The 17303-nt window shown below is 39.7% G+C and overlaps 1 gene segment (V, D, J or C); it reads left to right on the forward strand.

Moving 5' to 3' along the window:
* The window catches only part of LOC122904685, a 65256-nt gene extending 51115 nt beyond the window's left edge, over nt 1–14141 (forward strand). Inside the window, 3 exon segments of the C gene segment in view lie at nt 3655–3780; nt 11888–11935; nt 13696–14141. Coding sequence covers nt 3655–3780; nt 11888–11935; nt 13696–13838 — 317 coding nt within the window.
* Nucleotides 14142–17303: the final 3162 nt, after the last annotated feature.

A 17303-nucleotide genomic window follows, 5' to 3' on the forward strand; every position in this document is an offset into this window, starting at 1 on the left:
AGGAATCTCTCTAACACATCCTCTGATTTTATGACCCGTGATTTTCACAATTAGTTGGCCAGAGATCACTCTAGATGCATTAATTTTGCGGGGGTGTCCTCTCTGCCTCTAGAAAATGAACACTTGTTCTATCTCCCAGATTAGGAAAATTTTCATCCAGGGTTTTTTCAACTATATCTTCTAATCCTCTCTCTCTCTCCACCCCCTCAGGAATCCCAGTAATGCTGACATTGAAATGTTTTATGGCATCATTTATTTCTCTAATTCTGTTTTCATGACTTTTAATCTGTTTGTTCTAGTTCTCCTCCTGATACTCCTTTTCTATCAGCTTGTCTTCCAGATCATTAATTCGATCTTCTATGTAATTTACCCTAGCTGTTAGAGTATTGAGATTAGATTGAATCTCATTGATAGCATTTTTAAGTTCTGCTGGATCTCTTACTTCTGTCCTACCGATTCTGTTTTGCCACTAATGGTGTTCTCCAACCTAGCCATTGTCTGGATAATTGTTATCCTGTGTTCTATTTCCAACATATTGTTTATGTCCATATCCAATAGTTTTGTGGCAGAGGTCACAGTCTGTGAATTTCTCCTCTCTTTGCTGTTCCTCCTCCTAGTCATTTTGGTAAGAGATGGTTGAGGGGATACATACTGGATACATCAAACAAAATCCAGCCAAGATGCACTTTACCAAGTTTTGTAGCAATCAGAAATGCTCACCAAAAAGAAAGAAGAAAGAAAAAAAGAGAGAGAAAAGGAAAAAAAAAGGGGAAAAAACAGCAAAAATGAGCCCCAAATGTAAGATTTATAAGGTACATAAACAAAAAAACCAACAAGAAAACCAAGAAAAGAAAAAAACAAAACAAAACAAAACAAAACAGCCAAAATGAGCTCCAAGAATAAGATTTATATAGTACATAAACAGAAACAAATACACATAAACACTGACAGAATAAGATGGGAATGTGTTTATAAACCCTTGATATGGGCGAGGAAGGTTATTTCAGTTCATCCTGAGTGTATCTTGTTATGTTTGTTAAAGGACTCAACTTTCCAGAGATACAGTTAAATTAAAACTATTTTATATATAGGGGTAGTATTGAATAGGGAAAAAAAAGACTACCTTGAAGCTTATATCTATCTATATCTATATCTATATCTATCTATATTTATATATTAAAAAAAAGAAACAGGTATATGTATGAAAAAAGTTCAAGTTAAAAAAGTTATTATGTAATGTGTTGTAATAAACATCTAGTTGTAGTGCTAAGTAAGTTAAAAAAATAGCAGAATAAGAATGAGAACAAATTAGTTTAAAAGTTGTGTTTATGAAATATACACTTTTGGAGGCAATAATGGGGGCTTAAAATATCGTTTTCCCCCTCTTGTTAGGGTTTTCCAGTTTTATGGAGATCCCGTGGTTATTGTCCTCTTGTTCTTTTCAGTTTGTCTTCTGGGGGCAGGGCCTGTGTATTGTTCTTCAGTCAGTCTTGTGTGGGCAGAGTTGCCCTGCCACCTATCAAGGGGCTGGGCTCCGTGGAAACCTGCTATTCAGGCTTTGGTTCTCTGGAGGCTTTTGTTCTTTCATGGCTTTTGGTGGCTTTTTGGAGAGTTAGTGCAAAGTAAACTGTCCATACCCAGACCTCCACCTCAGAGAGAAGCCTCTGTCTACTCCCCTCTAGATTGTTCAGAGTACACAGACTTCCCCTCTGCAAACTCCATTGAACACTGCAAACTGCCACAGCATTGCCTGTTCCCACCCACCACCTCAGTGGTCGTCCTGAGGACCACACTTGTCTCTGCACCGCCATGCCTTAAAACTGTGAGCAACATTGGTCCAGGCCAGCCTGATTCTGGTGACTGTTGTTGCTGACTGTCTGGAGTCCACGCCCATCCTGAGTGCACTCAAACCCAGTGGCAGTGCAGTTCATGGAAGGCTGTCAGCCCAGGGACCTCAGGCAAGAGCTTGTACCAGTCTCTCTCAGTTTGGGCTCGGGTGTACCCAACCCCAGTGGTGGTGCAAGCATTGGGAAGCTGCAGGATCAGGGACCACTGGCAGGAGCCCCTGTCGGGCTCTCTCAGGCTTGGGTGGGCACAAGCTGTGACCATCCTTGAACCATGGGCTTAGGTCCAAGCCTGTGGCCGAGCAATTCTATCAATTGTTCCTCAAGACCTTTTGTTCTTTTTGTGTACTTTTTACCAGACTCCAAGTTAATGCTGGTCTGTGAGCACAGGACACTTTCATATTGTTGTATTACTTCCCAATGTCTCCCTTCTGATGGCTTCCTCTCCTTCTGTTTATCCTCTGATATCAATCCAAACACTCCCACTCTGCTTTACCCCTCCACTGATGATCTTCTGCCCCCACAGAAATCCAGAAGTGTATAATCTTTCATTTCAGGCCGATTTCATGGTGTTCAGAGTGTTCTAGTAGATATTTTTTAAATGTAATGTTCAGAGGGTCCACTTTTCATGATTTTACTTGATCAGGAAAGAAGAACAATTATATATCTTTCAAGAATATTCTTGGCATTACAGTCCTTCTCACTTTAACCTTGCTCTACTCAAAGTATGACTCATTAACAATGAGTTACAGGGCACAAAATGGTGTTTATTTGATGGAGCCGAATCACAACTCAACTTAAAATAGTAATTTGGCTACTGAAAGTAGTATGATCTTGAGGTTTTCAGATTTGAATTTTATATACCAGAAGAAGGTGAAGTGCCATTAGTAAAGATTGGGTGAGGCTCACATGTATAAAGTTTCTTTCATTCTACAAAATGAATACATTTCTTTCCATTAGTAATGCTGTTCAGCAAACATTATGGCCATCCTAGTGAATGCCAGGTTGGAAGGGATGCAAGATGAACTACTATCCCAATGAGGATCATTACCGTAATGCATATAGACTTTTCCTAATCACTCAGGGTCCCTCATGATTCAGGTATTATTCAGGCATGATGTCCCAATGTTGACCCATTGTTGTAGACACCAGTTTAGACATTGTGGGCAGCCAACTGAAAGTGCCCTAGCCCATGGTGATCCAGTAACTCAGTAGATTCAGTAAGGTCCTGGAATAAACATTACAGACCAAGGCTACAGAAGGCTCCTAAGAAGTAGCCAGTTTATACTTTTCTCTTTGATTCACAAGCAATTTTTAAGCAGTGGGAAGCAAACACGTAAGAAGAACTGTGAAGAGCTTTCTATATACAAGTTTAAATTTCTGAAGTAAATCTTTGTCTTCTTGGAACGTTGGGGGAAAAAAAACCCCACATGCCTAAAATGGTAACACTCAGTTTAAGGCTCCAAGTCACTAAACCAAGACTTAATACCTAACCCAAGTACAATTTCAACCCTCCAGAAGAGTAACAATTACCCAGTCAACACGGACATTTCCTGATCAGCCCCAGAAAGATTCTTGATGGATCCCCTCTTTCCCTTTGGGAAGGTGACCTTGCCTAAAACAATGGATTCTTTGCTAAGAATTTTCTTTTTCTTCTCCTTCGCTATTGTTAAAAAGGTTTCCTTTCCTCTAATCCTTTTGAGTTCCCTTCTACTCCTAGATGGGATGCTGAGTGATTCATTAATACATTGATTAATAATGCTATTAGATTTTTAACATTTACTTGTTTCCAATTTTTGTTCTTTAACAGGTTTGATGGCTGTGACAGAATCTGAAATGGACTCCCAGGGACATTCAGTAACAAAGCGAAACATAGAGCTGGTAACCGTGAGTCCTTTGAATTCAGGATATTTCTCACCTGATCCAATGGCTGTGGGTGAGTTCTTGGTTCTATGCTCCACTCTCTTTTTGTTTAAACTCCTACTGTAATTGATTTTGCTTTACAGGGCAGGCCAGCTTGGGCTGGCAGAGTGTTATGCTAGTGTTAAGTCGAGGTAGCATGTTGTTTTTTTTTTTTTTTTTTTTTTTTTTCAGCTCTGTTGAGCTAGTATATTTACCCAGAAGCCAACTGACCTGGCACACAACCAAGCCCCTAAACTTTCAGACTGAGTTCCCCAGGTGGAACCTTCAGGAAGTGCCTAGGAGAATTGGTGTTGCACAAGAGTATTCTTTGGCCAGAGCTCAGTAACATCTCTTACTGGCCATACACTAATGTGTGCATAATTTTTAGTCTTTTTTGTAGACCATGAGTTGTGGGGCAGAAGGAGAGGGAAAAGCAGACTTCCCACTAAACAGGGAGCCTCAAATTGGGCTTGATCCCAGTACCCCAGGATCAGGACATGAGCTGAATGCAGATGCTTAACAGACTCAGCCACCCAGGTGAGCCCAAATTGCAAATCTAAAAGTCCTTTTGTGTTTTAAGGAATTGGCTTGGTAACCACCAGGTTGGAGACCTCAAAAGTATAAAACACTTACCATTGTCTGACCTGTCAGGTCCATAATTCTGGAAAAATTGTTTGCTTTCTGGAGGCTTCATGCCTCCTCCCTCTGGGTTCTTTGAACACCTGCAGCTGGACTTCATTCCACTGCCAGTTGGTACATGTTGTCAATATGCCCTTGTCATTGTTTGTATATTTTCTGGGTGAGGTAAAGCCTTTCCCTGTCAAGAAGCTGATGTCCTTATTGTTGCAAAGACATTGTTAAAAATGGGTTTCCCCTTTGGGGGACACCTTCTGTGATCTCCAGTGACTAGGGCACATAATTCACAGGGAAAATCACAGAAGCCTTTAGGAAAACCTTGCAAACTTCCTGGAATTCTCTCAGTGTAGAAACTTCTGCTGATCCTTTGGATGTGAGTCCTCATTGTCTGATGCTCAAGCCTGTAATCATCAGGTTACAGAAACCTTCTCAAAGCACAATTAAAGGGTCCTCTCAGTCACAGGGTGCAGCCTGGTGATTAGGTATTTAAGACATAATATCAGAGGAAGATAGCCCTGGACATTTCCAATAGAAGAGGGAAATTACTAAGTGTTCCTGCTATAAAACTAATAGTTGAACTGTGTACACATTCCACAGCTACAGAAGTCTCCACCTGACTCCTAGTCCTGCCCAGACACTGGAGTTTCTTAATCAAATTGAGGGACAGAGAAGTAGCTGACATCCAAATAGACTGCTTTCATCTGGACAGGGGTTCCAAGCTTCATACTTTAGATATGACATCCTTTCTCCCTCTTTTCTTTTCCTTTACTCTGCCAATGGCCTGTATCTCCCAGGTCAATGGCAAGAGGCCTAACCTCTAGAATCAGAGCTACCTAGTGAAAATATAACCCTAAAAAATCCTAATTTTTCTCAAGGTCATAAGACATCTCATTGGTTGATTACCATAAAGTTCTATTGGAAGTTAGTTTGGAATTACCAAGAAACCACCGGGATTCACTCCTTTGGCTGGTCCTACTTCCTTAGTGAGGGATAATTATAAAGAAGTACAATCAAAATCTTTCCCTTCATTCTTGAAGTTGTTGCAGATGCCCTCCTAAAGCAAAGAGTAGCCTCCCCCAAAAAACAAAAAACAAACAAACAAAAAAGTAAAACTCTTTGACTCTGACCAAAGCAGTTCTTGAAAGTAAAATAGCCCTTGATTATGACTTGGCTGAACAATCTGGATCTTTGCTATAGGCAACACCATGTTCTATACCAAGTTGAACACTATTAGGAAAATTCAAACCCAATAACATCAGATCATTGTGCAAGCCATGTGGCTTAAATTTACTCTTTAATGGTGTCTTTCTTACTTATTTGATTTTAATTGCTTCAAGTCTTGGGGACTATGACAAACATGAGGAATTATCCTGTTTAGAGGCATCATAATAATCTGCCTGGTGTGCTATGTCCTCTCAAAAGCTTTACATGCAAATACAAAGACAGTAATCTCCAAGCAAATGATCTAAGCCTGGAACATTACAATGAATGAAGAGAATGGCCAACTCAAAAATTGTAAAGCTGAAGTTGAAACCTGTGACTATCACAAGGGTTAAGAAAAAGGTTATCACCCAGAGGAACAACAATTACTGTGAGAATGTCAGAGCAGTTGCTGAGAGTGGTGTTAATGCCTTCAATTTAGAACCCATCTCTCCGTTCCGCTGAGAGTCTGATCAAAAGGCAGAGTTGTTATAAAGGAAAACCACAGGTTCAAAATATACTGTTAGCTTAAGGCCACAAGTCATTATAGTCTTCATACCTACCCAACTGCAGAGTCAACATCCAGAAATGTAATCTTTAATGAGTGGACATGGGAACTTCCTGGTCAGCACTAGAAAGTTTACTGATGGTCTCCCTCCATTCCCCATAGGAGGATGACCTTGCCTCAGCCAATGGTTTCCTTGCTGATAATTTATTTTTCACTCCCTATCTTGAAAAACCTCTTTCCTATGGCCTTTGAAGCTCCACTCTACTTCCTAGATAGGATAATACCTGACTCATGAATAAGCTTATAAATACAGCCAATTAAATCTTTAAAATTACCCAGTTTTGAATTTTTGGTATTTCCCAGATTCCTGGTTGGTCCAATGACAATATTCACATTAAACATTTACTTTTACCTGACCTATGATAAAGATCAAATGAAATTATGCCAGTGAAAATGCTTGTTGAAAACACGTGGGAGAATTTATTACTATATTCATTGTATTTATTTATATATTTTCCTGAAATTTACTTAAATAAGATTATAATTCAGCCCTAATGTTTTAATTTCTATAGCTGACATAAAGGAAGCAAATGAGCAAGTCATAAATTTAATGTAACCCCTTGGCTGAAGTATCCTGTTAGGTTTTGATTTCTCTAGTGTGCAGAGAAAAGTAAAAAAGTATAGTAAGTTTCATGGTGAGAATTATGGTAAGGGAGAAGTTCCTGAGTATATGATGTGTTTTACTTAGCATTTCTGAAAGGAATGTCTCCAAGTTCTCATAGCAACAAAGCTAAAAAAGGCATTTCTGTTAATGCAATTCTATAGCAGATTTCTAATTTTGGTTCACAGAATTTTCTTTTTTTTTTTTCCAGGATTTTATTTATTTATTTGAGAGAGAGAGAAAGAGAGAGAGGAGCAGATTCCCTGCTGAGCAGGGATCCTGATGTGGTGCTAGATTCCGGGACCCAGATATCATGACCTGAGGCAATGGCAGATGCCCAACTGACTGAGCCACCCAGGCATCCCTGTTTTTTTTTTTGATAAAAACTTATGTATATATGTATATAGATACATGAAAGCACAGAATGATGAAGTGAATCTCAAGAGATAAAACTCATCTTGTTCTCATTTTTGACAAGTCTTGAGAAAGAACACCTAGATCCCACATACAGGTTTTATATGAAACTTGTTACTGTACTGTCTTTATGCCAAACAATATATGATAATAAGAGATTTTCATTTATCTTTTCTAAAGTTTTATTTTACTCTCAGTTAGTAAACATACAGTGTTATATTAATTTCAGATATAAATATGATCAATAAAGTCACTGTATAAAAAAAAGGAGATCTTTAAGGCACTGTAAAGTAAGTTCTTGAGGATATTTGAACATCTAACAATTCTAGTAATTATTTATAGTTGCATATAGTATTTTATATACTGTATATTATATATAGTAATTATCTATAATATAATCATCTAACAATTATAATAATTATAATTATAATTAACATAATTATAGTAACATTTTCCTTCCTGGGATTTATTTAAATGTTATATCTCAAACCTATTTCTTCAAAAGCCCACCAAAATAAGATTGTGTGGAATACATAAAATTGCACACCATGGGACGCCTGGGTGGCTCAGTTGGTTAGACGACTGCCTTCGGCTCAGGGCGTGATCCTGGAGTCCCAGGATCGAGTCCCGCATCGGGCTCCCAGCTCCATGGGGAGTCTGCTTCACTCTCTGACCTTCTCCTCGCTCGTGCTCTCTCTCACTGTCTCTCTCTCTCTCAAATAAATAAATAAAATCTTAAAAAAAAAATTGCACACCATAACCATGTCTCTGTGGACAAAGTTAAATACATCAGAAAAAGGATAAACAAAAGAGCGTTGCAACTCTCTCTTCCTGTATCCTGTGGTCAATGATCATTTTACTGATTTTTGTCTTAGTATGTATGTTGGGTGCTTTTGTGTTTTGTTTTGTCTTTGTTTTGTATTTACACTATAGGTAAATGCAACTCCTTTTTTGTGTGTGTTCAGATGGCTCTAAATGTCACACGGTCTTCATTCTATCCCTACAAACAAGTTCACATTCAGGGGTGAATGGGTGGCTCAGTTGGTTAAGCACCTGCCCTTGGCTCAGGTCTTGATCCCAGGGTCATGGGATTGAGATCTGGTTTGGGCCCCCTGTTTATTTTTTTATATTTTTAGTAATTTATGTATTTATTTGACACAGAGAGAGAGAATAAGGAAGGAGGGGCATAAGTAGGGGGAGCTACAGGCATGGAGAGGGAGAGGGAGAAGCAGGATCCCCACTGAGCAAGGAACCTGAAGGGTGGCTGGATTCCAGGACCCAGGATCATGATCTGAACCAAAGAAAGCCACTTAACTGACTAAGCCACCTGGGTGCCCCTAGGCTCTCTGTTTAGTGGGGAATCTCCTTCTCCCTCTACCTTTGTCTCTTTTCCCAGTTCATGCTCTCTCCCTCTCAAATAAATAAATAAAATATTTTTTAAAATGAGTATCTGTAATGAAAAGGTCATTGGCTAAGATGAAAGACTAAGATATCTGGAATAGATGGTGTTTGAGAGTGTACAATGGGGAATTATGGTTCCATTTCTATGGGGTGTTTTACAAGGTGCTTTTCACATGCTCTCACTCATGTAAATGCCCACCATCATCCTTTGAGGGCTGGCTTTAACAATCACTGGCATGATTTTGCAAGGTACATAGACTCTTTAAATCTTATTTCCTTCTGGGTAAGACGGAGTCTTGCAAATTCAGCTTATATGAGTGTAACTGGGGAATCAGATGACGTAATACATGTGAACCTTTAACACAGTGTCTGGCAGAGTAGTAATCATTTAATAGGTATTAACTTTCATTCATACTGTTGTCATGTCTGCAAACACTACCACTCCACAAAATCATGTGTGGTATGTGAGGATATTGAAGTTTGTGTGATTTGAAAGATAGGACTGCTTTCTTTTGCTTAGATGGGAAAGTGACCTAAACCAGACTCCTTCCAACATGTAAGGTTCTGCTGTGATTCTAGGGTTGGATGGATTCATCTTGGTAACAGTACTTCAAGTCAGCAGTGGGTGCTGAGGACTGTACAGCAGCCATTTTCTGGTTATTTTTCTATTCAACAAGTTTTTATACAACACCTATTTTGCAGTAGGCACTGTGCTAGGAGCTATGAGCAGAGAAGGAAAACAAAATAGTCTTCGGCAATGTGAGACATGAATCCATCAGAATCCTAGAGGAGAACATAGGCAGTAACCTCTTCGATATCAGCCACAGCAACTTCTTTCAAGACATGTCTCTCAGAAAACAAAAGTGAAAATGAACTTTTGGGACTTCATCAAAATCAAAAGCTTATGCACAGCAAAGGAAATAGTCAACAAAACAAAGAGGCAACCCACGGAATGGGAGAAGATATTTGCAAATGACAGTACAGACAAAAGGTTGATATCCAGGATCTATAAAGAACTTCTCAAACTCAACACGCACAAAACAGACAATCATATCAAAAAATGGACAGAAGACATGAACAGACACTTCTCCAATGAAGGCACACAAATGGTTATCAGACACATGAAAACATGTTCATCATCACTAGCCAGTAGGAAGATTCAAATTAAAAGTACATTGACATTCATCTGTTGATGGACATCTAGGTTCTTTCCATAGTTTGGCTATTGTGGACATTGCTGCTATAAACATTCGGGTGCACGTGCCCACGTTTGTATCTTTAGGGTAAATTCCCAGTAGTGCAATTGCTGGGTCATAGGGCAGTTCTATTTTCAACATTTTGAGGAACCTCCATGCTGTTTTCCAGAGCGGAAAATAATACTTGCACCAGCTTGCATTCCCACCAACAGTGTAGGAGGGTTCCCCTTTCTCCGCATCCTCGCCAGCATCTGTCATTTCCTGACTTGTTGATTTTAGCCATTCTGACTGGTGTGAGGTGATATCTCATTGTGGTTTTGATTTGTATTTCCCTGATGCCGAGTGATATGGAGCACTTTTTCATGTGTCTGTTGGCCATCTGGATGTCTTCTTGGCAGAAACGTCTGTTCATGTCCTCTGCCCATTTCTTGATTGGATTATTTGTTCTTTGGGTGTTGAGTTTGTTAAGTTCTTTATAGATTTTGGACATGTGGTATATATACACAACGGAATACTATGCAGCCATCAAAAGAAACGAAATCTTGCCATTTGCGACAACATGGATGGAACTAGAGCGTATCATGCTTAGCGAAATAAGTCAAGCAGAGAAAGACAACTATCATATGATCTCCCTGATATGAGGAAGTGGTGATGCAACATGGGGGCTTAAGTGGGTAGGAGAAGAATCCATGAAACAAGATGGGATAGGGAGGGAGACAAACCATAAGTGACTCTTAATCTCACGAAACAAACTGTGGGTTGCTGGGGGGAGGGGGGTTGGGAGAAGGGGGGAAGGTTGTGGACATTGGGGAGGTTATGTGCTTTTGGGTAAATTGGAAGGGGAGATGAACCATGAGAGACTATGGACTCTGAAAAACAGTCTGAGGGGTTTGAAGTGGCGGGGGGTGGGAGGTTGGGGTACCAGGTGGTGGGTATTATAGAGGGCACAGCTTGCATGGAGCACTGGGTGTGGTGAAAAAATAATGAATACTGTTTTTCTGAAAATAAATAAATTGGAAAAATAAAATAAAATAAAATAAAAGTACATTGACATACCACCTTATACCAGTTAGAATGGCCAAAATTAGCAAGACAGGAAACAACATATGTTGGAAGGGTGTGGAGAAAGGGGAACCCTCTTACACTGTTGGTGGGAATGCAAGTTGTACAGCCACTTTGGAGAACAGTGTGGAGATTCCTCAAGAAATTAAAAATAGAGCTTCCCTATGACCCTGCAATTGCACTCCTGGGTATTTACCCCAAAGATGCAGATGCAATGAAAAGAAGGGCCATCTGTACCCCAATGTTTATAGCAGCAATGGCCATGGTTGCCAAACAGTGGATAGAACCAAGAAGTTCTTCAACAGACGAATGGATAAGGAAGACATGACCCATATACACTATGGAGTATTATGCCTCCATCAAAAAGGATAAATACCCAATTTTTGTATCAACATGGATGGGACTGGAAGATTATGCTGAGTGAAATAAGTCAAGCAGAGAGAGTCAATTATCATATAGTCTCACTTATTTGTGGAGCATAACAAATAGCATGGAGGACATAGGGAGATGGAGAGAAGGGACTGGAGGGAAATTGGAAGGGGAGGTGAACCATGAGAGACTATGGATTCTGAAAAAGAATCCGAGGCTTTTGGATTGGGAGGTTGGGGCAGCCAGGTGGTAGGTATTAAGGAGGGCACATATTGCATGGAGCACTGGGTGTGGTGAAAAAACAATGAAATCTGTTTTGCTGAAAAGAAATTATATATATACATATGTGTGTGTGTGTGTGTGTGTGTGTGTGTGTGTGTGTGTGTAGTCTTAGGCATTTACCCTCCAGCTATGGGGGAAAAAAAGGAAAGAAATGCATAATTCATGAAGTTCAACATCTTCATGTACAAAAATACAATTGTGAATTGATTTACTGAATTACACAGACTCAGAACAATCAATTCTGGAATTCCAGGGGTCATATTAGTAAAGACTCTCCTCTCTGCTTACTAATTGTTATCTATCATCTATCTATCTATCATCTAAATATCTATCATCTATCTATCCACAACACAGACACACATCAAATAATGGATTTGAACAATTGAATAATACTTGCACTCATTTCTTTCAGAGTTTGCTGCTATTAACTCCACAAAATCTTCTGTGAATGATGAAAATGGTAAGATTTTTTCTATGTTTGCCTTTATGTTCTGCTGTAGCATTTTTTCCTCCTCGTCAACATCACCATTGAACTGCCCTGGCTTCAGGGAAAAACCTCAGAATGCTGGATCTTGAACAATAGACTGAGTGATATTAAGACAATCCATCATCTCTCAGGAATCATCATCACACAGTAAATGCTGCTTTCGGTGTGAGAGGACTATAAGTTAGGGGTGCAGTGATGTGCTCTGAATTCTTTTAACAATGGAATTTATTCACTTCTGTGACCTTTGTTACTACTGACTAAGGAAAACAGGATATCAATTGCTTCTAGATTTTTTTTTTCAGATTGCTTCTAGATTAAAAAAAAATGTTCTTGCTGGTGGTTAATAACGTGAACTGACACTGAGAGCTTCTCATACAGAAGGTGTGCTGCATTGTGAGTGCATTTTGTTTAAATCTCCTAATGCTCACTGTGAAGGATTTTATTCCCATTTTACACAGGAGGACAATGAGCTAAATTTATTTGTCTCCATACCACACAGCAAGATCTAGAGCTTCATACCAGACCATCTGAATCAAGAGTTCATATACTCTTTTAGTTTTTATTCTTGCTCAAATCCCCAAAGCCGAGCCCCTGAGACAGGTGTACACATGGGGAGGGGGTTTGAGTGCAGGGCTTCTGATGCCACAGACTGGACTTAAACTCCACTCTTTTAATTAGAAGTTGCATGACTATGGCTAAACTATTTACATTTTCTGAACACACCAAAATGACACAAATAACACCTAACTCATTCATAGAAGATATAACGTGACATATGTGAAATGTCTAGCATAGGTATCTCACTTAGCTGCTACATCGTAAGTACTAGCTCCTGGTGTTTTCTCCCAACATATGAACAGAGGTAATGATGAAGAACATTGGTTCTAGCACTGCTGATCCACCCTCCATGTCCAGTATCAAGAGACTTGTGGGCTGTAACCATCATCATCACCTTCTTCATTATCATCATCCTAGCTTATAGTTTTGCTTAAACATTTTGATATCTTTGTTATTTTTTGAACATGAATATGCAGAATTATAGAGAGCTGAGAAAGTGTTCTTAAATAATGTATTGCTGGATTTGAAATCTAGCTTCTGGTACTTACTAGTTGCATGAAATCAGCCCTTCTCTCTCTGTCTTCAGATTATTTGTAAAAATGGGAGTGAAAATAATAATAATCTCCTAGGTTATTGAAAAATTAAATAAGGTTAAGCTTTGCATACAAAGTTGCCAAAATAAGTAACAGCTAGTTTGTACTTAGTGGATATTGCCTCTTACTCTTTCTTTTTTCATGAGTCAGATTTATAAGATCCAACACAATTCTGAAGTGTTACAAAGTCCAACAAAGTTGAATTTGTTTTAAGCTAATTGCTATCCATGAAATTTCTACAGAACTTATATTGCCTCTTATTCTCACTTCAAAACATGGTAGGGAAGAAAGAATGTTAAAAGCTATTTATCACCAATGCCTTTTTCCCATTGGATTCATTCATTAAAACACAACCTTACTTTTTACTACTTTGGAAAGTTCTAGGTGATTCAAACTGTGTTCTGAGTTGTCTTGGGGACGGTGGGGTGGAGATGGTGATGTAGGTGTTTATTCTCCAGTTGGGCTGGTGTGAGTGTGTCACTTTAACCTAAGTAATCAGAAGTGTATACAGTCACCCTTCGCCCATTAATAAGTCCTAGCCTTTCAAAACAACACGTGAAATTAATGAAATGCTTCTTTTAGACACCCTGCAGCTGCAACTTGGGAACACATCTGCCTACTATACCTACCTCCTCCTCCTCCTGAAGAGCCTGATCTACTCCGTCATCATCGTCATCTGTCTGCTTGGGAGACCAGCACTCAGTGGCATTGGGAAGAGTTCCTAACACATGGTGGCACAAGGTTCACTTCTTGCCATTGGTTAGTGTCCCTAAAAGTATCTGCTGAGGATCTAGTGAGCCTTCTTTCTGATATTGGGTTATTTCAGTTCACATGTGTCTTTTCTTGTGTCATTATCTGAGAACAGGCTTACAAACCCCCTGACAAACAGAAGCTTTCACTCTGCAGCTAGAACAGATTCTGCCATGACTCAGGGGCCGGGCCAGGGGGCATCCACAGAGTCTTCTGCACCACCCCCTCATTGTTGTCCACCAGCTCCCAGCCACCCAGTCCCCATGCCTCTGGGTACAGACACCATACACCTTACAACTGCATTCCTTGAACTCTTTAACCAGATAACTGTCTTGAAGTCTTTATTTTATATACCTGCAAGCCAACATGCTTGTTACCTGACATTTGTGTGTTTTTCATAATAGGCACAATAAAAGCAATCAAAAGCCTTCTCTGGCTTCTGTGTAATTTATTTAGTGCTAATTGAGAGTCCAAAGTAAAGGACAGCATGACAACTAAGTCTTCCAATTCAGCATCACTTGTAATAATGGTCAATTCCACATTTCTAATTCTTTCTCTGAGATAGTCCTTATGAAGCTTTCTTTGGGGTACTGATCCTACGTGAGCCACAGACAATGAAAGTTTCCAGGTTGTTTATCATTCAAAATTTAGCAGATTCAGACTCATTTTGTTGAATACACTCTGGTGGTGACACTATAACATGTCACATGACTGGTGGCTGTGCTCAGACCTGGTCCAGTGTGTCACAGGCACCAAACTTCCTGATGTCACAAGAACCGCAAGAGAGCTACACTAACACTGAAAAGGTAAAATGGCGAAGGGGTTAAGTACTTGACTTCTGAACTCCATATGCTTGAGCTTAAATCTTGGTTCTATAGCTATTTGAACCCTCTGACATAATTTTTTCATTTGTGAAATGGAGTTGAAGTGACCCATCTCTTGGAGTTGTGTGGATAAAATGAGTTAACTTTCCTGGGTACCCATGAGTGCTCAACAACATTAGCCTCTACTGTTGGCAGCTCTATGTTAGAAATAAGAGAAACACACACATACACATGCAAACACACTAACAATTAGGGCACTCATTAATATGTATGTGTATATTTCTACACACATGGATGTAAATCAAAATATTCAGTGTGTTAAGTGGTGAAAAAGGTAGTGATTGTTTATTTTTTCTATTTTTGTTAACAAATCCATTTAATGTAGTAGCTTCAATATATTAGAATTTAAACAATATGTCACTTAAAATTGGGAAGGATTTTTTCTTAATTTACAATCAGATTCAGTTCTTGTGAAACAGGTGCTTTTGGAAACCAACTAGAGGTCCCCATGTGGAAACAGCATAAATCCCACAAGATACAAAAAGAGGAAATTTAATTTTGATTTACTCCTTGTCAAAAATTTCTTCAGACCTCTTTGGACAAATGTCTGGGCCCTTACAGAGACATGTAGAACTATTTCTGCATGTGGAAAGCATGGCAGCACAGAGAGTAAAATAGCCAATTACTTAAGCTGTGTGAGCTAATATCACTGCTGGGGGACCTAGGCACTGTGTCCTGTGGCTCAACTCTCTAGCACTTTCCTTCCCCAACTGGACCTGGGCTGCCCTGGACTGGGAGGTGCAAAAAGGGGGAGGGTGGTGGTCCTGGAAGCAGTGTGGGTGGAAGGAGGGTGCTATGTACTCCTTCAAATGTGGTTGATTCCTGGAAGTGCTTGAAGTTAAACTGGCCCTTGCTGGTTGGGGCTCTGCAACCACTGCTCTGGTGTTGAAAGATGAAATAAGAACAGTTAAACCACAGCCAACTTTGCTCCTTTCCAAAAGGCCACAACTAATGTAAAGAACATATCCATCTGCACACATGCTCTCAAATATACTCTTTGGCTGTGGCTGAGGGTCCCTCTTTTTATACCAAGTTGATTCTTGTAGCTGCTATGTGAGTTAGGATTGTAAGCCCAGGGCTGTTGAGTTGCTGCACACTCAGTCCACTCCGATGACACTGTTCTGAAGGAAACAGCAGAGATTTCTTGTAGCACTAGGTGATCCCCAACATTCCACCGGGATCTGTGCTTTTCCATGGCAGGTGATTTACTGAGGCTCAGACTTTGGTCTCATTTTGTCCGTGTAGGCAGGGTGACATGAGACCCATGCCCACGAGGTTACTAGCACAGGGTGACCGTAGACGACACAACAGCAGGTGCTTCTTTCCTCACAAGAACACATGGACATATGGAGGCTCTGAGTTCAACTGTGTCACTGAATTTCACAGACTGAGTCATGCCAGTCCCTACAGGGACAAGTGACTATAGAGCCACGCCGAACAATGCTCAGTAGAAGACTTGCACAACAGATAAGTGTGTTTGAGGGGGGGGGTGTGGAGCAGAGGAGGGATGTTCAGTGATGTGAGCATAAAAAGTAAGTGTCCACACCCACACCCCACCCAAACATGGAACAGAGATTGTGCCCAATCCCGAGATCTAATCTGTTCAGGCCTTGGGGAAACAAAACTCTACTGCAGACATCACTGCTTTGGCTTTTACAGTCTGACTTCACAAAGCATATTCTCACCCTTGACTTCACTCCTCTTATTCTATACAGAGAACCAACATGTGTGTGAACTTTGGCTTCTGTGAGCATGGGACCATGTTACTCCTTCAGCCCAGCATGTGTGGGAGGGTACATTGTAATCTCAGGGTACACTGTACATTCACCTCTTGCTTAGACAACATCAGTGGACCTGGTGTATATGTGGCTCTCCACCTGACACAGGATATTATGTGACCACACCACCAAATTCTGGAGATTTGGGTCCCAACACCAGAATGTACATACCCTCCTAGCCCCTTTCTCCACCTTACAAAACTCTTTCTGATTAATCCTCAGACTCCCACACACCTCCTGGTGGCACTTCTGTCATTTGGCCTATTCTTGGAACAGCACAGAAGGAGCTTACCTGACCTGCACAAATGCACACATTTGTGTCATTACATCTAGCAATTTTTTATTCATGACATAGCTCTGACAGAATAATACTTGTTTTCCTTCATGCTCGTTTTTCTCTAAAACCAGAAAAAGTCTAAATGTCTAAGAATAGAAAAAAGTCAAATAATTATTATATTTCCATGAAATATTTTGCACTAAAATTTATATTTATGTATTAGGGAACAATTCGGTAAATACTCATGCTATCAAGCAAAAGCAAATAGGTAATGAAAAACCTGTATATCCCATAAGACCATATTTATAAAAATAAAAACATATATATATGTATATATATATATATCTGTGTGTGTGTGTGTGTTTACAAATCAGAAAGAGAAGGAAATACCCAGGTGATTTCAATCATTCCTGGATCTTCCAAAATCTCTACAGCAAAATGACTTTATTACTTTTACATTAGAATTTAAAACAAGATATGAATAATATTGGTGATATGACA

This window comes from Neovison vison, chromosome 4, assembly GCF_020171115.1.
Source record: "Neovison vison isolate M4711 chromosome 4, ASM_NN_V1, whole genome shotgun sequence".
Lineage (NCBI taxonomy): Eukaryota > Metazoa > Chordata > Mammalia > Carnivora > Mustelidae > Neogale > Neogale vison.